The sequence below is a fragment of the Amphibalanus amphitrite genome, unplaced genomic scaffold (assembly GCF_019059575.1).
Source record: "Amphibalanus amphitrite isolate SeventyFive unplaced genomic scaffold, NRLGWU_Aamphi_draft 000072F_arrow, whole genome shotgun sequence".
Classification (NCBI taxonomy): domain Eukaryota; kingdom Metazoa; phylum Arthropoda; class Thecostraca; order Balanomorpha; family Balanidae; genus Amphibalanus; species Amphibalanus amphitrite.
In genome coordinates, this window is record NW_024881568.1 from 766,207 (window position 1) to 786,483 (window position 20,277).

Sequence of the window (20,277 nt, forward strand, 5' to 3'; positions counted from 1 at the left end):
GAGTTCACTCTCGAGTACGTCCTGGACCGAGCGAGAGCCGTACTGTCCAGGACAGCAGTCACGGCAGCGCCACCGGCGGCGGCAGCGGCGGCGGCGGGGGCGGCGGCGGCGGCGGCGGCGGCGAGTGGGCCATCACGTGACATTTCAAGGTCAAGTCGCCGGCCGGCTCCGATCAGATGCTGGATATGTGGTCGCCCAGGTCATATCGCCCGGATGTGCCCAAACGGCTGCGGCGGGGGAGCTGCATCAGCGCCAGCACCTCCTCCGCCGTCCACCGAGCCGGCAGCAGAGCGCCGGTAATCCAGATGCTGCTCGACGGGCGACCGTGTACACGGGCTGCGAGGAGACCGTGGTGTTCGCGGGTTGTGTCGATAAATGGGATCGATGTGAAACAAACTTAACCGCGGTGAATGGGAGTGTCGTGCGATGCTGCGGGAGTGCAGAGGTGCTGCTGGAGGCACAAGGCCGGCGGGCGGTGGTCCGTGCTGTGGTAGTGGCGGAAAGGTTGTTGGGTGTTGACGTGCTGTTGGGCATGACCGGGTTAGAGGCGCTGGGTGGTGTGCTTGTTAGTGGTGGAGAGGTGCGTTTTGGCGGTAAAGTGGTGACGGGGGAGCGTTCGGGGAGCGCCGGTGTAAAGGCAGAATCGAGCGGTATGTCGGCAGCGGTGTCCCAGGGGCGTGCTCCAGTGGACAGACTAATCGAGACGGCTGATTTCGTGGCTAAGTTCAGCGACGGAAAGTGGACAGTTTGGTGGAGGTGGGCCGACGGAAAGGAGCCAAAACAACTCAAGAATACTGTGCCGCAATATCGCGTGCCGGCAGAGTCGCAGGAGCGGTTCGACGCAGAGTTACGGCTGTGGATCGAGGAAGGGTGGCTGCAACCGTACAATGAGCAGGAACACGGGCCGGTGCGTGGCCTAATTCCGCTCATGGCGGTCACCCAGGAAGCCAAGGACAAGGTCAGGCCGGTGCTCGACTACCGTGAACTGAATGAGCACCTGGTGGCTCATACGGCTGAAGCTGATGTGTGCCGCGACCAGCTCCGCAAGTGGCGGCAACACGGCGACGATGTGGCCGTCATCGACCTGAAGAAGGCGTTTCTGCAGCTGCACGTGGCCCAGGAGCTGTGGCCGTTTCAGACGGTAATCGTGGACGGCCAGCGACATTGTCTGACAAGGGTCGGATTTGGTCTCAGCGTTGCAAGCGGCATCATGCGAGCGGTAGTGCGGGAAGTTTTGGATCAAAGTCCAGAGATCGCAAAAGCAGTGCTCCCGTACGCTGACGACCTGCTCGTCAACGAGACGCTCATCTCTGCTGAGCGGGTGGCCGAACATTTTGCCGCATACGGGCTCTCGTGTAAGCCGCCGGAACGGGTAGCGGATGAGGCCGGAGCCCGGATGCTGGGGCTCCGAGTGAGACGGCAGTCTGGCGGTGACGGCACACTGAGATGGTCTCGAGACAGCGTGACACCAGCTGAGCCACCCGGGGTGCTGACCAGGCGGTCAATCTTCGCCTGGGCGGGTCAGCTAACCTCACACGTGCCCGTCGCCGGGTGGCTGCGGCCGGCCGCCGCCTGGCTGAAAAGGGCGGCGAACAAGGTCACCAAAGATTGGGACTCACCGATCACTGACGATGACCTGCGCAAACAAGTCAGTGATGTGGCCCGGCGGCTGGCAGAGTGTGACCCGGCACGAGGACAGTGGTGCGTCTCAGGAGACTCGGTGACGGTGTGGACTGATGCCAGCTCCATCGCCCGCGGCGTAGTGCTAAGTGACCCCACCACGGGTGAGGTTATCGAAGACGCCGCGTGGCTCCGATCTGACAGTGACTCAGACATGCACATAAACCTATCGGAGCTGGATGCCGCGCTGAACGGTATGAATATGGCGGTGGCGTGGGGATTCAAGCGTGTGATCCTCCGCACAGACTCTGTCACTGTTCAGCGCTGGCTGACCGACGCTCTGACAGGCCGTGCCCGACTGAGAACGAAGGCACAGTCGGAAATGCTGGTTCGGCGGCGGGTGGCCGTTTTCAAGCAGCTGTCCAGCGAGTACGACCTCGTCGTGACAGTGGAGCTCGTGCCGTCGGCTGCCAACCGTGCAGACGAACTCACGAGAGTACCAAAAGAGTGGATCAGAACCGGAAGCGAGCAGGCGACAGGTGTGGTGGCGGCCGTCAGGACAGCTCGACCGGAGGACATAATGGCGGTGCATGAAAGTGTGGGACACCAGGGAGTGCGGCGGACGTGGTGGTATGCGCGCCGAGAGCTGGGAAAGAGCGTGACGAAGTCGGCCGTTCGTCAGATCGTTAGATCGTGCCAGGTGTGTGCGTCGATCGACCCAGCCCCGTCGCGCTGGAAGCATGGTGCCTTGGCGGTCGAGCGCAACTGGGAGCGGCTGGCAATGGACGTAACCCATTTCCGCGGAAAACACTATCTCACCGTGATTGACTGTGGGCCGTCGCGATACGCCATGTGGCGTGAGATCCGCCGCTCTGACGGGAGCGAGATCGTCAGACAACTCGAGGCTCTGTTTTTGGAGCGAGGAGCACCGGCCGAGCTTCTAATGGATAATGCGACCGAATTCAAGGGTCGCGAGCTGAAGGCGTTCGCGGTGCGGTGGGACGTCGAGCTGAGGTATCGCGCGGCCTATGAACCTGGTGGGAATGGCATCATCGAGCGCCACCACCGCACCATCAAAGTGATGGCCGCCCGTCAGGGATGCACCGTACCAGAAGCCGTGCACCGCTATAATGTCACGCCTAAGGACGGACGTGATATTACCACGGCCCCGATACATGGTGCCTACCGTCAGGCTGGCAGAGACTTGTGCGTGCAGTCACAGGGAAACACAGCTGCTCCTCCTCAGACGGCCGGCCAGCCTGGTGTGTATCAGCCCGGTGATGCGGTGTGGGTCCGAAAACGGGGCGATCGGTGCACCGCCGTGTCAAAGGAGGGCACTGTCACCAAAGTCGTATCCGCTCAGACGATTGAAGTGGATGGAGTCCCATGGCACATGCGGAACATTCGTCATCGTCTTGCCAACAACGGTGACGACGCAATGGCTGCTTCGACGGATGATGAGCAGGAAGAGGAGATCGCCTGTCCGGTTCCGACCGCCCATGTGCCGGGACAGCTGGCCATTGAGGCGCCGGCGGCGGTGGAGCCGTCAGAGCTGACCCCAGCTGTCGCGCCGACCGAGCAGACCGAGCCGGTCCCTCGAGCAGCAGCTGAGGCGGATGGCGGTGCCGGAACAGAGGAGCGGATCCATTCAGTGAAAGTTGTAAAAACAGAAACTGAGGGATTGTCAAACGACCGTGTGAATGAAGGTAGAGCGCCAGCGGAAAGTGTAGATAATATCGATAGTTATAGTGACGTGCTAAGAAGGGGTTTGCGCTGCAGGCGTGCGCCGCAACTCTTCGGCGCTCCCATCCCCCATTAGTTAAATTGTAGTTAGATGTGTTCTTTAGGAACAGGGGGGAATGTGTCTCTCTGTTTGTTCACATAGTTTGTATTCTAGCCTTGTCGCGTAGGGTCGGCGTCGGGTCATAAGTGGTCATAAATGGAGGTCCATGTGCCACACATGTGCGCGGCAGCAGGGACTCGCCGGCCCGTATATCGGGCGGCCCGGCTGGACATTGGGAGACGGGCGGGCAGTGGAGAGCAGGGCGGGCGAGAGAGAGGACGGGTCGGTGTGCGCGTTGAGATGTCTGAAGGGTGAAGAAATACAGTCTACGATAGACGCAAAGTTTGAATGCCACAGCTGTCTAATCGTAGACAACACAATGTCGAACCTTAAACTGTAAGCCTGTATTGGCATTGTTTCTTTTATTTGGCTGTCGAACATTATTTATGGTTTGAAATATGATTTTATGTAAAATAATTGATATGAAAAAGCCGTCTCTTAAGTTATGACCCCATTTCACCACACGCAAGTGGCAGAAATGACAATGATCAGCTGACGCATTTTTCTTGGCCGAAGTCAGAGCGCGCGGCCCGACACCGCACCACAAAGTATGAGCAGAAGCCGCGCCCAAAGCCAGGGCCCCGGTAACGTGAGGTAGCCGAGTCGGGGCAGCGTGCGCTGACCCAAGCCGGGGCCGCAGCTTTGGGCGCGGTCTACCGCATCCCCGCGGGCAGCCCCGGGCTATCACATGACACCGGGAGGACGCGCGGCCCCGGCTTGGGTCAGCGCACGCTGCCCCGACTCGGCTACCTCACGTTACCGGGGCCCTGGCTTTGGGCGCGGTCTACCGCACCACCTAACAGGCGTGTTCGAAACCGCAGGAGATGATGATGAACGGGTTTATCGAAACTTGATTGGATGAGCATGTCGGTAATAGCGATTTCAGTGTGTGCATTTATTGTTCATAGTGGTGTGAAATGTGGTTGGGGTACGACCGACAACCCGTCGGGGCGAATTTCGCACTGGGGTACTCAAAATTTGAAGAATTTAAGACGTTTCCTCCATGAGTTTTGAAGGTATGGATAAGTTCTAAAAATCCGGTTCTCCTTATCTGGGCCATTAACTCCATACGGTCCAGGAAAGCTGGCACACTACCTTTAAATGTAACGGAATATCCCAGTATGAGCGGCCCGGCACGACCCGGCCCTACCCGACCCGGCCCGGCCTGTACCACTTTTGTGAGGCTGATAAATTCAGCAACCGCTGGGCCGATTGACCCGTGGTCTTTTTTGTTGGGTAGCCAAATCTCTTCTACCCCGTAATTGACTACTTTTGATGCATCTAGGTTACCATCGTGGCACGTGGCACCGCACGTGAAAAGTCATGGGTGTTCAAGCTGTTTTTTGCAGAAGTGGCGATTTTGAGTGGCATATATCCCGGCAACCGCTTGTGCAATGGCATGCGGTAATTTTTGTTGAGGTGAGTTACATCCACCGAACACTGAACCCTCTATCAAACACCGAATACTCTCGATGCATATGGGTCACCCCCACTGCAGGTGCAAAACGCAAAAAGAAGAGGTGTTAAATTTGTTCCCATTTCAATAACTCGGTAATTACTGGGGGTGATTTCGCTGACACTTGGCATGCAGGTAGGCACCCACCACCAGGCAATACATTCCTATGTGCCACGGTTGAGGTGCTACTGCACGTGCGACATGCAGGGGTCGCTTCTAGATCTTGGGAGCGGCTGGGCCGATTGCGCTGAAATTCGGTACCTACTCGATTGGGATTTGGAGACTGGTTAGTAGGGTGCCGTGCAAAACTCAGATTGGCCTCGTTTGCACGTGCGCACGTGCAGTGTGCCGCTTCCAGATCTCGAGAACGGCTGGGAGGATTGCACCCAAATTTTGTGCACCGCTAGTGACCGGTTAGTAGGGTGCCGTGCACAAGCCAATTGCAAGTACCTACCCGATCCCACCTCCGCACGTGCAGGGCTCACTGTCCCGCTCGTTCGTTCTTCCTCAAAGGCGCTTTACTGGTAAAATACCGTTGAGAATTTAGGTGGGTATTTTAAATGAAAGAAAACAAGCGAATAAAGCCTCCGTGAGGATAAACGAAAGCAAGTTTTGTCCCCTTGCTGTAAGAGACTGCAAGCTTTGTCCCTTCTTTATCAGTCGTTTGCCATCCTGCAGGTATAAAAAATATTGCAAATTAATGTCATGCAACGATATCACAATAAAAGTTGTTTAGCACTTTACCTGGATTCAATGACAATTTGTTTGTTCGTTTGCTTCCGGGCACATTCAATACCATCTGCATTATCACGCTAACGCGACAGATGTGCGTTTTGGTCATCCAATGGCAGCAGCCGGCAGTTTCGCTAGGCATTCACTTTCAACTGTGTTGTTTGAACTATACATTCGTAAAAGAACCCTTTGTGTGTAATCGGTAAAAGCAGCGAACAGATGGTTATTCGAAGAGATTGTTGCTTCATTCTGTTTGAGTCAATGTCACTGAGCTTATGTCAGCTGGAGTGTTGAGACGGAACAGCGAGAGTCACTTTGGTAAGTTCAAACAGGCAATTGATGAAACTTATATTGCGTCCATTTAACGTTCGCTTTACGTTACATATGCAGGAACAGAACAGTGGTAATTGTGAGCACTACCATTCCTAATTGTTTTACGCTCTTTTATCTGACCCGCATGAAAACCAAGGATTATGTTTGCTCCTGCCTTTTCATGCTTTATGTTTGTTTGTGACAAATAAGACACTTCTGCTGCACATGAGCCATGCTGATAGGTACTAAGCTCACCGCTTTTGGGAGTTCATCCTGCATGATTTTGTGATCTGTTTCCATCTGACACCGCAATGACATTGGTCATAGATAAACCCTCCTTCAGTAGAACGAGCAAGTGGACCGGCGAATCCCGAATGCATTGTCGTTCATACCGAGATTTGCAAATGCTAATGGATCAGAAGTACAACACATGCAGAATGAAACGAAATTATCCGGACATCTTTCTTTCTGTTTTGAATTTCAAATAAAAACAACACAATCTGGCATTTATCTCTTTACGTTCGTTCTGACGGATCTGGGCGCAGTACCCATCCACTGCAGAGCAGCCCAATACGTACGGACGCTTGGAGGTGCCACGCTCGCAGACGGAGCTCGGTCGGCGCTGCTTTTTCAGTCGTGCAGTTAAAACATGGAACGAGCCGTCTTTACATGTGCGAGACCCAATGACAACGTTTAAATTGCGACATAATTGCCACAGCCTTGTCTTACGTACTTGCATAAGCTGCTTAAGTGTTCTTACACGGTGAAGAATTCGAATGAAACTAACTACATGGAATCCCATGCTCACCAGGGGTCCATCAGGCAGCTATTTCAGATAACTCACCTCCCAATGGAATCAGCTCAGGCCCAGTGTAATTTCCACTTTCCATCATTGAAAGAAAACGAAATTAGCCTGCGCAGAATAGAAAATAGCATACAAAAGTACAAAAAATAATAAATCAGAGGCTGAACTGTGAAGGGTTCAGGGTGGTTGGCTTGATACAAATTACAAATTGTAATTGAAAATGATTCTGAAATCAGTTGTCTGAGCTGATGGACAAAGTGATGCAGTCCATGGGCGTCACTGCACTGGTTGGGTATTGGGGGGCGCGACCGTCAACCACGGGTCATTATGACCGTATAAGCCGTGTCTCAGCGGTGACCGACGATTTGCTCTACATCGGCACCGTTCCGCGGCATATTAGCGCGATCGCACGCCGCCTGTAGCGCAATAGTATTTACCTCTGCTGTCGGTGGCGATTCAAATCCTGGCAAGGCGGCACCGGCTGAAGACGAACGAAATACGAAAAATACTTACGCGAAGTCGGTTGAAGCCCAATATTATAGCATAAAACAGACCACTCTCCGGGACGGAGGAATAGCACCTCGCATTAATTGGCGGGAGATAGCTGATGCATGGTGCTGGTGGAGCTTAGGTAGCTTGACTACACATAGATACACGGCCGATTCCGCCGTCGCCGCCGACGCCGACAACGGCGAATCCTGCAACGACATCGACGGCCGACGAATTCCCACACTCACCTTGACGTCACCGAAGTCGATCATCTTCTCCACGCCGAGTTTTTTGGCCGCCTCGCTTCCAGCGGCAAGGTGGAACGGCGCCTTCATCCCGCCCAGCATGCTGCACCGGCTGCACGCTCGTCACTCTGTCGACCAGCAGGGTCCCGCGGCACGCGCTCGCTCTCACGGTCACTGCCGGCCCGACGCGCCCTCAGCGCGGCGGCGGCGGCAGCGACCGCCCGCCGACCGGCCCCCGCGCGCTGATTGGTCCGCGCCCGGCCGTGGGCGGGGCGAGGGGCGTGAATGGTCGTTCCCATGGCAATGAAGTGTCGAAATGACAGGTAACACACGCGCCACGATGGATCACCGCCCAATGACGAATGATGTATATCAATGGAGGCGGAATAACAAATACCCAGATACCGGGCGGTTTTTGCGCCTCAATGCCGCGGCGCTGGCTTTGTGACGGCGTTTTGCTGACCGCGCTGGGGCTATCGAATAGGAGGGGATGTTTATTCGAGAGGTGGATTGAATGGGCGGATATGTTTCTGTAAGCGAGCCGCGGTCTGGGGAGGGCCGATGTGAAGTGTTGGTCCAGGCTGACACGGAGGTGTATCTATGAAAGGTGCAGAGGTGATATGTATTTTGCATGGGACCACCAAGTCAGGTCACTGGACGGCAGAAACCGTTGATCTTAATTCTTACCAGTAGTTTCAGCAGCCAACGATCTACGCTCCTAATTTACAGCACCAGCACTCAGCAGAGATATTGCAAAAAAAATGAAAAGAAATAGTTTGAACAGCAAAAATAGATATAAACAATTAAAGGAAGGCAACCTCATTAAGAAAAGTCACGCGAGTAAAGACATACTGGTCAAGTTGTTCCGTACATATTGTACAGGTTTTTACGGTTGTGAGCTAAAGCTATGGGACACTGGGAGAGATACGAAGGCTTTCCACGAGTTGTGCGTGGCTTATCACTCATGTTTAAAAAAGTTACTAAGGTTGCCAACATCATTCAGGAATCATCCACTATGCCAATTGCCATGCTAACAGATTATTGACGTGTCAAATGTAGCAAGTGAACAACTCTTATTCTATAGACGACTGACATCGAGTGAAAATACGATTATCAAAACCGTGCTTGATAGTGACGTTTGTCAGAATGGAACACTGGTCAGAGTTCATCGTGGGGTTCGGCGTGAATATGGGCTGATGGATCTTGATTTGCCCTCTGCTAGCCAGGCGAGCATCGTTAACATATTCACTGCTCATTTAAAGCGTGTTGTATTGAGACGAGACCTATAGATTAGCGAATGACCAGCGAACGATCGGAAGCCGAACAACGTAAACATTTATGGTACTACGGAATGTGGTTGTCTGCTGGTGAGTGTATGGTGGATGTAGGATGTAATGTACTTGTGACTGTGATGTATATGTTGCAGGCACTTTACAAAATGACTGACTCTCCAGTCATTTTGCAAAATGCCTAGGCATTTTACAAAATACCTAGCCATTTTACAAAATGACTGAGCAGCGTGTTGTAGATACGAGTACCTAATTATATACGTTTTGGTAGCGTGTAGGTGGACCGAGGAGTCCAGCATTATGACCAGAGGAGTCCAGCGGTGGGAAGTCCATACCTACCTCTCTCTATTTTGAGAAGTGCAGGCTCGCGACATTTCCAACCCCCACGTCAGCGACGCTGCTGGATTTAAAATGATCGATCTGGAGCGTCAACAAACGACGGCCCTATGCCGGCCTGTATCTGTAAAACCATTAGAGGTCGCGAGGATTCGATCCCACACACTTAGGCGTTAGTGTCTTCTATAACCAACGCTCTCGTCCTACGCCAAGCGACCTGATGATTCTCCCGATGTGGAGCTTGCTATTTCTAACTGGGACCATGCAAGTAGGTACTCAAAGCTGTCAAACAAAGACACAATCAAACAAAGACTACACTCATTCGTTTACATGTAATTGTACATCAACCTGGCCTTCCTATTGACTAGGGCCGGTCTCCGGCTGGTTTTGTTAGGTCTAGTTTCAGGCAGAACATGAACGGCGTTGATGTACTTAGGAGTTTTTACAGCGTTAACTAAACAATGCTTTATGCTACAGCCGAGTCTGCAACTCAACCTGGTCGTTACTCAGCATTGTCGCCATCACAGAGCTTCAAATCGATCAGCTACAGGCTGAACACGTACCTATAGGGTATAGGAAGACGTCCAAAAACTGTTGGCCATAGTATCTGTAGTGGGATCTACGTTCCATGCTGGTCAGGCATTTTGCAAAATGCCTAGTCATTTTGTAAAATAGCTAGCCATTTTGAAAAAAGCCTGGTTGCGTTCAGTCATTTTTCAAACAGCCGTCTTTTTGTAAAATGCCTAGGCATTTTACAAAATGACTGATTTTCTAAAGTGCCTGCAACATATATACCTCTGATGGTGCGAAATATATGACATTATTATTATATTATCATTAAGAAGGGAAAAAAACTCCGAAAATGAAACTCCATTTCCCATGATAAAAGTGAACAATACATAGATATTACATATCCCTTCAAATTGTCCTCAAGCATGTTGTGATAAAATCGGAAAGTTTGCTATTGCAACATGTTCAAGTTTAACGACTGTGCCTGGAAGGCTCCAATCAGCCTTCCAGGAGGGGCATGCCAGAAATCCATCCTAATGCCGCATTTTTTGGAAGCCTTTACTCGTTAACGTGTTCTACTTACAAATTTACAATCAATTCGGATAAATCAAGGCCTTAGATATATAACTAAAAATATATTCAATAAATTACCAGCTTGAAGTAATTCAATGCAATCGGCTTGAATCTTCTTATGATCAATGCAGCAGAAACCTATATATATCCCAAGACTATTATCATGCGAGTGTCTTGTCTGAACGTTTTCGTAAGTGACAAGTGTTCTCTGCAACGGCAGCTGCCTACCGCGATTTGTTCAATAAACGAATAGTTAATTTCGTCATAGACGGAATATAGCAACATGTCGATTAATATTGACTATCACGCATATCATTCATTGGAAGCGTATCATGGAAAGCGTATCATTTTTTTCTACCCTAAATATATTTCCTTAATTTATCAGTGCTCTTCGCCTATTGGCCATCGTTTTTATGTCAACCGGCCTCCGGCGAAAAGTATCCAACCTCACATCTGAGCTGCGAAGTTGTGTTGCATTTCGTTTGAGGATTTTTCAGGTCACCGGGGGATTGCATTTTTATGTAGCACCAATCGTTAGGCAAATAATTACTATTCAAATTAAAACCTCTATTTCTTACATCATTGTACTAGAAATATCATCTCAACAATCAATTTGCTGGGTCTTAATTCGAAAATAATTCCGTCACATTACACCACCGCGGCCCCTGCGGCAGTGTAATGTGACAACCCTTTCCCTGGCCGCCGCGCCGCCCCGGTCCGCCGCGGTCTATCCCGGCCCGCCGCACCAGCTGTTCTGGGCGCCGTGGGACTGCCCGCGCTGCCGCAGGAAGCGGCTCCTTTGTGTCACGCCCCGGGTCACGGTGTCACCTCCGCGTGACGTCACCGCAGGGGGGCGCCCAGCTGGAGGGGGCGCTCATAATGCGCGCACATACCGGCGCGGCGGTGGCGGGCCGCGCTCCCCGGACCGCACTCAATGGGACGGCCGACAAAAATACGGACCGGCCCCGCCGACCGCGCCAGAATGGCAATGGAGAAAATATGAGGTGCTAGTGAGGTGGCGGCCGGGCAGCGACTGAATGGGCCCGCGCCCGGCCGTCGCCCGAATAAATTGACAACAAATGTGACACTCAATGACAAGCTCGGTGATCTTTGGACGCCATTGTGTCGCCGAATAATGAGCTACAAGGCTGGTAACCCCGCCGGCCGCCGCCGTGGTGACTTCGGAATAGGGTCGGCCCACAGCCGTAGTTAATTTTTCTCTCGGCTCTCAAAGAGTGAGAGAGCATCATGCGGCCTGGCACGTGAGTTATTGAACAGGAAGAAAGGCGCGCTATGCCGGCTGGCCCTCGCCACGGAATTAAACGTGTAGTCTCACTCCAAACACGTATCAGCGGCCGGTGGTTTTTGTGGGCGGTGTTTGCGGCGCCCGGTCCCCCGGTGTGTCCCAATTTCGGATGGCCAGCGTGGCCGTGGAAGGGGTGGGCTGGAGCGGTCGCGCGGCATTATGGGGTGTGACGGGTGATTATGACGGGCTGCGGATCCCCCAGGGTGGTCCCGGGGGGTGGTACGTCACCCGGTGGTGTGAGCCGTGGGGAAATGCACCGCGCGCACACCTCTCCGTGCCCCGGGGAGGCGTCGGGGAGGTGGGCGGATATGTGGGATTCCGGTGGGAATGTTTGTCTGTAGATTAAATGGGGATCCGGGCTTGAGCCGTTCATGGACGGATCCGTTCACCATGCTGCTCTTCAAAGGCTCAACATGCTCCTTAGTGCATGCGAATATGCATTACTCACGAGTTTTTTATTATAACGGACTAAAATGTCCTACTCGTGTGAAGACCAGTGTTTGATATGTAAGCATGTAAACTTTCATGGGCAGGCCTTCCCTCGTATAGAATCTTTAGATAATTATTGATGATAAATATCACTGGAGGATTCGGGGAGGGGGCATTTAGGGCAAAAGAAAAATGAAGATGAGAAGAAGAAGAAGAAGAAGAAGAAGAAAAAAGAGGAGGAGAAGGAGGAAAAATGATAGAAAAGGAGAGAAAGAAGAAGAAAAAAGAATATAGATGTTGATGATGAGGAGGAGGAGGAGGAGGAGGAGAAGGAGAAGGAGGAGAAGGAGGAGAAGGAGGAGGAGGAGGAGGAGGAGGAGGAGGAGGAGGAGGAGAAGGAGAAGGAGGAGGAGGAGGAGGAGGAGGAGGAGGAGGAGGAGGAGGAGGAGGAGGAGGAGGAGGAGGAGGAGGAGGAGGAGGAGGAGGAGGAAAGTGAAAATTAACCACGAGTATGGCAATACAGTAATTCATTTAGTTACCGAGCGAATTCAATGTGCAAAATTATCCGGGAACTCAGGTTTGTAGAAGCTACAAAAAGGTCACATTCAATGCAAACAAGTAGCAAAGTTGTGGATCTCTTCACCAGTCCGGCAGTCACTGTGCACTGTCGGCACCAGAAGACTGCAGTCCATGCGAGAAACAAAGCAAAAGGTATCGTCACAAAGCGTCATCTTTATCTGGTCTTTATCTGTGTCGGTTCTTTCCAACTAGTTACTACTTACTAGCAGTAAATTTGCTTCAGCTCGAGATGGAAGCCGACACTATGGGATACCTCCTACTCTACATATGGGACATTATGGAATACCTCCAAACTCCAAAGGTTGACTAGTTTTACTTCGTCTTAGATTTCGTACAATGCCTCAATGAAAACCCTGTAAACCCTACAAATGGCCCATTTTAGCGCCATAAAACGTCTGAGCGGAGGGGCAGAACAGAGTGTCGGGCCGCGCCCCCTGCGGTCAGCCCGAGCCCGTGCTCATCGCCACGCTGTCCAGCCCACAGTCCAGCCGCTCCCCGAGTCCATTCACAGCCGCTTACAGCCATTTATATTTCAATTCTGGCGCGCGTGTTAGTAAAACGGCGCTTTGAGTGCCTTTGGATTTTCACCGGCTCCGAGATAAAGGGCGCGCCGGTCGGTGGGCGCGCGGCCGGCCCGCGGTCACGTGACGAATGAGGCCGTGTGACGTCTGTGACGCTGGTGACGCTGCCCGAACGGTCAGGGAGGGGGACAAAGGGGTGCGCCCGGCCGGTCTACCTCTGAATGCCGTCCGCGGGCCGACATCACTCACACCGGTAATAAACACGGGCGGCGGACGGACTGGGTCGGCCCGGCCCGGCCCGGGACGGTACCCGGGGGTCGGGGTGAGCGCGGCAGACCCGCCGCCGACTCAATGGCACCATGGGAGGCGCGCGCCGGACCCGGACCGGCGCTCTCTTTAAATACGCCCGGCCGGCGGCGGCACGCCACAAAAGGTTTCATTATCGCCCGTGTCACCTTCAGCACAATTGATTCCACGCCTCTCCAAATTGATCTGGTCGGCCTTTGACCGCGGCGCTCGGCGACGGGCAGCCTGGAGCCCGCAGTGTGTTCATGGGCCCTCGCCGATCCTGATGACCATATGCGGCTCTGTTTACGTATCTCTGCTGACCGGCACACTTATTTTCTTTGTTAAGTCATGTGAAGACCGTGATACAAGCTCACGATGTATCGAACAATATGTATGAACTCGGTGGTAATTATCTTCATCTCATTTTGATTATTTCATGCACGTTGCTCTCTCTCTCTCTCTCTCTCTCTCTCTCTCTCTCTCTCTCTCTCTCTCTCTCTCTCTCTCTCTCTCTCTCTCTCTCTCTCTCTCTCTCTCTCTCTCTCTCTCTCTCTCTCTCTCTCTCTCTCTCTCTCTCTCTTTCCCCCCTCTCTCTCTCTCTCTCCCATCTGTTTGCTCTGTCGTTCCCTCCGAGCTCCGTCGGGCCCGTCGACGCTCCGTCGGGGCCCGTCCGTCGACAATCGTCGCTATCGACTATCCAATTTGTCGCTCGCTTCCGGTCGGCTGGCTCCCCGTCGGTGTCGTTAGGGGCGGCGCGCGGCGACAGACGTGACGCGGGTACGACCGACGTGACGCACCTACCGAGCGGGACGCCGCCGGACGGCGGAGGTGAGATTTCGGCCCGGAAATCGCAGCTGTTGCCGCACCCCGTTTGAGCTCGGAGTTAGACGTGTTTGCATTTCGTTGGGAGACGGCAGCTGTGCTTGGAGAGGTGTTTGCGTAGTTCAGAGTCGGGATCGTTCGATTGGCTATTCCGTTGACAGATTACATGTTTTTGGCTAGATTGTAAAAAGATATAAAAGGGTGTGTGAACTCCAGATCAAAGCAGTTCATTCTACTGATATTGGTGCTTATAGCATCAAGGTTTTCTTAAAATGTTAATGAAATAAGCACAGAAGGCGGCGTAGTCCCAGTGATATTTTGCAAGTTACTTTGGATTGCATCTGCACTTACGTTACGGATTTAAGTGTTTGGTTGTCATGCCAATTGCAATAATTTTGACTCAACTGTTTTTTTTTTTCTGAAGATATAGGCGATGAGATGAAAAGAAAAATCAGTGTTATATTATACCTGTGCCTTATTTATTGTGTTGTACTCGTACATATAACAAAAGGCGAGCTCTCAGCCTTTGACTGCTTCCCACTAGACGCGTGTGTAGCCTCCGGCTGTTTGTGGTATCAGCCGACACGGTCGGTCGGTATTCGCCGTTCGGCGGCGTCTCTGAGTCAGTGTCGGCGCGGCGTCGGCAGCTGTGGCGCGCTGGCGGCGGTCCCGGCGCATGGCGCGCATTGTAGCCGTTTGTTTTGATGGCCGCGCGGCCACTCGATAACCGGCGCCGCTGACCCGCGCCGCATTCAGCGCCGGTGCGCCGCCGCCGCCGCGCCACAAAGCGCGATCTGCGGCGCATTTGTCGCTGTCAGGGTGGAATTTTGATAGTGGCGCGGTCGACATTCCTGCACCGCCACATGTCTCGGGCGCAGTGGAGGAAGTGTCGCCGTCCCGGCAGGAGCGGCGGGACATCGGGCCGCTCCGTGGGACAGCCGGCGGCCGCAGACCTCCCGGCACGGCCGCTCTCTCCCGTCAGAACGCAGCACTTAATGATCTTCTTATTTACAGAACTATGAGTCCTCACTAGTCCCTGTCACTTTCTTATAGCTGGAAGATATATGGTCCCTACCAATACTTCCTTGTAAGGTCGTGTTACAGGGCAAGCCGCAGTCTCATAAAAGGAGGTATGCTTAGTATGTGAGCTCCCAAAACATTGGCATTCTTACCATCAAGGATCTTGCTATCAGCATTCAATAAAAGTAGGTATCATCATAATCTCAGCTGTTGCCGCCAAAGCTAAGATTACTTGCCCTATGAAAAAGTGAGGTAATCAATTCCATTTCAAAATGATTCTATTTCAAACATTGACCTTCAGTTTGCCTATGATATCTGAATTATTCGTGTATCTTTCTGTGCTACTTGACAACAATTTTCATGATATGCGAGAATTAAATTGGTCAGTTGGTTAGGACTTTGTCGAAAGGAGTTAAGTTATCTTTAAACGCCTACTTTTCATTTGAGAAAATGAATTGCCTTCACTAGCCTTCGCCCCAGTGCACAGTGGGGATTTTTCCGATCTAGCACGTATTTATTCGTAGAGGGCAAACCATAGGTAGAATTGTAGCCAGATTGTGCACAGATGTTGGCTGGTGTGTCCTGGTGAGAATTTTACTTGTAAATGTGCATAATCAACATAGTATAGGGGGTTCAATTGGACCCCCCGCTCAGCCGTTTGGCCCCTGATCAAGCTAGAGCTTCGCGGAAAAGTCAAGCGTGCTGCCTATGACGAAATGAGGCCGAATATATCCAATTTCAAAGTCCAAGGTCATAAGCTGACTTTCCAAGTCAGTTTAATGACCCAACTAAAGTTGGGAAATCGAGACCTCTTGAAACTTCGCAAAGTTATGGTGTTACGGGGTATTTTGGGGTGCTGATCACGAATTTCATGTTAGTTTTGATCACAGACGATGTCTTTATGCATTTAGGCCAGGTCGGGTCAGGTCAGGTTAGATCAACTAGTAGGCGTCCTGCCGGCCATCCATAGAAGTGTCACCTACTACTGATAGCTTCGTAACATGGAACGAAGGCACCAGAACTCCTTCGTAAATATTCAAATGGCTGCTAAAATCGAAATCAGCACCAAAAACTACCCTAGAAACAAGTAAAACTCGAAAAAGTGAACCAAGGTCATCAAAAGGTCACTGACCTTGACTTGACCTTCACGTGACCTTGACACCCACCATTATGCATGGCACCAACATCATTTCACATATTTGAACGTTTAAAACCACAAAAAGACTGGAAACCGCAGATAATGTGAGCTGGCATAAGCCGAATCGCGATTCCGGCCAAACATGGTCTCGAGAAATATGCCACAGGTCAAAGGTCAGTTGGGTCAGAGTCATGAAATTTTTAGGTTAGATGTAAAATTGATGATCTCGAGGGCACCGAAAGTTTCGGCGCGATCGGCCACTTTTTGCGCGAGTAATTTGCGGAAAACCATGGGGTTTTATCCGACCCCTTCCCCCTCCCCCTCCCCACAAGTGCGATGGTTAATTAGGTTATGGTATGTATAATTTACGCTTGTAATCCTATTCCTAATGAATGTGTCTCAGAAAATGTGCATCATATAAATCACGAAGTAAAATTATTCGCCTATGTCCGGAACATACCTATATCGTGCTGTTTGCCCTAGCGCTCCTAGAGTGGGGTATTAAGATATTCTAATGCGAATATTCCGTGTTCAGGCAAGTTCCGGCAGCCAAACTAGGCGTTGTCGTGTGCAGGAGAAAGTGGCGAATTCGATAGGATATGTTTCGGAGTGGAAAAGTGTGGAAAACATTGTTGATTTCCTACATTTATCTAGAATACCATTCCTTCAATATGGTGTCTGTAAGGGTTTTTTTGTAAATGACATTTTTGTGACCTTAGTAAGGTTGTGGCATACCTTCTGTTTGCCATTCCATTCCTAATAAAGGTGCCTTTCAGACGATATGCAACTTTAAGACCTCGCAAGATTAAAACCAACAGGACAGGACAATGAAATTGAGCTATACTTTCGGGCCTTGCTGAGCCCATTGAGTAAACACGCATGAGTGTGAACTTTGGGCGCATTTTTCCTAGTTTTGCTGTGAACATACAGATAAAACAATGCCATATATGAAAAATTCAGACATTTCTTAGCCCCACTGGCACAAAAAATAAACAAAAATCAAAAAAAGATTTTTTGAATTAATAGGCGCTAGATCGGAAAAATCCCCACTGTGCAGTGGGGGGGGGGGCATATGTTACCACCCTGTCGCGTTTTTTGCGTGTGAATAAAAAACCGCGGCGCGTAGCGCCGCGCCGCTTGGGGTAGCTTTTGGTACATCAATTTTGGACAATGTGTGAAATTTTTGACCCCAGGTCATGTCAGGTCAGGTCACCAGGTCAAGTTAACTGACCAAGCCTAAAAAAGGTTTGCAATCATGTCCAGCCTGCAGTGTTTGTCAGAAAGGTTTCAAACTTGGTGGATTGCATGCTGTTATGGGCGCCTACAATTTGTTTATCTCGGATTTTTTATATCCGTGACCTAAGGTCAGGTCAGTGGCGAAACCTTTCCATTACAAGTCAATGGAGAAAAATGAAAATGCCTCTAGATCCGTGTGTACGCATCGGAACAGTCCAAATATTTCAGAATCACAATGATTTAGTCCACTCGTGATGACCAAGGTGTCATTTTTGCTGATAGCCTCTAGACAGGTCATCCGAGGTTACTTGAGGCTACAAACAGTTTTTTGCCAATAACTCGCGATTGGAAAGAGATAGAACGCTGGGGATGGTCTCATTGTGTTTGCCTTGTTGAGACGCATCGACTGATATGCAACATGACCTTTTCCGATAAGGTCATGACCTTGACCTGAGGTCAAATTTTCAACTTGACCTTTCAAGGTCAAATTATAGTTCATTCGACGCGTCTCGGCGAGAGGAACACGATTCTGGCAATAGAAATGTCGTGGCTTTTTGTAGTCGAAAGTTATTGTCGAAAAACACTTTTCGTAAAAACAGCTATTTTTGGACTTTTTGCCCTCTGGAGGCCAAACCGTTGACCTGAGGTCAATATTGATAATAACCTTTTCAAAAGAAGAGTTCAAAAGCTATCGATTGCTTTTCCATGCCTTTTTCTAGCTACCATGTTTCCTGAGATAGCGGCATGTTTTCTGAAAAATATAATGACAATTGGCAAATTTTGACCTTTGATGACCTCTGGTCAGGGCCTATTTTAACATGTTAACTGGGGTGGCAAAACCCACCCCAGTGGTGCGGTTTTCCACCCCAGTCGTCTTACTTTGCCACCCCAGTGAAAAACAGCCCAAAAGTCCGCCCACATATATTGGCTGCCGACAATCACGGATGCGACACATTCTTGGGGCGCAACTCAGCTTGACAGGGGGAAAAGGGCTCACTGAGGCGCCACCACCACCAATGGGGGTGCCCTCTCACTACTGGGGGTGCCCTGCCGCAAGTGCAACTGTGGCGCCCTACTTCGATTGGGACACACTACCGGCAATAATACCGGCAATACCGGCCCTACCAGCACTTGGGCGCCTACCACGACTGAAGTGTCCTATCAACATTGGGGCGCCCAGACACGATTGGGGCGCCAACCACCTTTGGGCGCCCTATCAGAAATGGGACGCCGTACCACTACTGCGGCGTCGTAACACTACTGTGACGTTCCGCTGGTGCTGGGGCGCCCTAAGTTTCTGGTGCACCCTACCGCCACGAGGCGCCCTACCACCACTGGGGCGCCCACCACTACTTGGGCGCCCTACCACTACTCCGGCGCCCTGCTACAACCGGGGCGCCCTACCATCACTGGGCGCCCTGACACAGCTGGGGCGCCCTATCACAACGGGTGCACCTTACCACAACTGAGGTGCCGTACCACTACTGGGGCGCATTTACTCTAGCAATAAGTCAAGTAACTAACTCGCCCTTACTGCCACTACTGGGGCGCTATGCCACAACTGAGACGCCTTACAACCAGTGGATCGCCCACCGCTGTTTGGGCTCAATGCCGCTACTGGGGCTTCATTACACTACTGAGGGGTGCCCCGTCACGCCTGGGGCGCCCTACCGAGACTGGAGCGCCCTGTCACTACTGGGGCGCCCCTCAGGGACGCCATACCGCTACTGGATTGTCCTACTATTCAGGCGCCTTACCACAACTGAGAAGATATCTCGGTTGAGGTATCAATGGCGCATCGATGACAAATAGCAATATACAAATTACAACACTGGTCAGTGGTCACCAATGCATCTTTCTTGGCATTACAGAGCCATAAGCTCTTCAAAATCTGGAGAGCGTCTCGAGGCAGTGGCGTGGCGAGATATTGGCCGCAAAATTGAATTGTGATGTGGCTTTGAGACTGGCCGCGTGATCAACAGCGGATTTTCAAACGCACGTGCACGCATTGCTTCTGACGAGGGTATTTCCAAGAGAAAAATCTGGCGGGCGGCGGTTTAATCCTCGCCCGTATTGGTGTTTTTCCAGCCGCGGACGTATAGGGGAAGGGGGGGGGGGGCCGTTAGACCCCCCACCTTGCCGTTTTGCCCCTGATTGAGCTAGAGCTTCGCGGAAAAAACGAGCGTGTTGCCCGTGACGAGAGAAAGCCGATGATATCCAATTTTAAGGTCCTAGGTCATCGGTTGACCTTCCAGGTCAGATCAATGACCCAAAAGTCGAGAAAATCGGGACCTGTTAGAACGTCGTAAAGGGTGGCTCCTATGGGGTTTTTCGGGGTGCTGATGACGAATATCATGTTAGTTATGATCATAGATGATTCTTCATGCATTTAGGCCAGGTCGGGTCAGGTCAGGTCAGGTCAACCGGTAAGGGTTTTGCCGGGTATTCGTAGTAAGTGGCAACCGCCTCTGACAGCTTCGTAACATGTAGTGAAGGCACCAAAACTACATCGTTAATGTTCAAATGATTGCTAAATTCGAATTCAGCTCCAAAAACTAGCCTAGAAACAAGTAAAACTCCAAAAAGTGAACTGAGGACATCAAAGATCAATGACCTGACCTGACCTTCCAGTGACCTTGACACCCACCCTAATGCTGGCATGGGAGCAACATCATATCACATGCTTGAACGCTTGAAACCACGAAAAGACTGCAAACGCGCGCCTAAT

At 51.4% G+C, this 20,277-nt stretch overlaps 1 protein-coding gene across 4 annotated transcripts in view; it reads right to left on the minus strand.

Annotated features, from left to right (window-relative positions):
* LOC122379159 (LIM/homeobox protein Awh-like) overlaps nucleotides 1-20,277 on the minus strand; it is a 53,232-nt gene that overhangs the window by 11,828 nt on the left and 21,127 nt on the right. For 2 of the 4 annotated variants that reach the window (XM_043361114.1, XM_043361113.1), the window contains exon 1: nucleotides 7,506-7,681. The exons of 1 other annotated variant lie outside the window; for it this stretch is intronic. In XM_043361114.1, coding sequence (XP_043217049.1) covers nucleotides 7,506-7,604 — 99 coding nt within the window. In that variant the 5' untranslated portion in view covers nucleotides 7,605-7,681. Of the gene's footprint in view, nucleotides 1-7,505; nucleotides 7,682-20,277 lie in introns of those variants that run through there. One more of the 4 variants, XM_043361117.1, reaches the window with a different exon arrangement.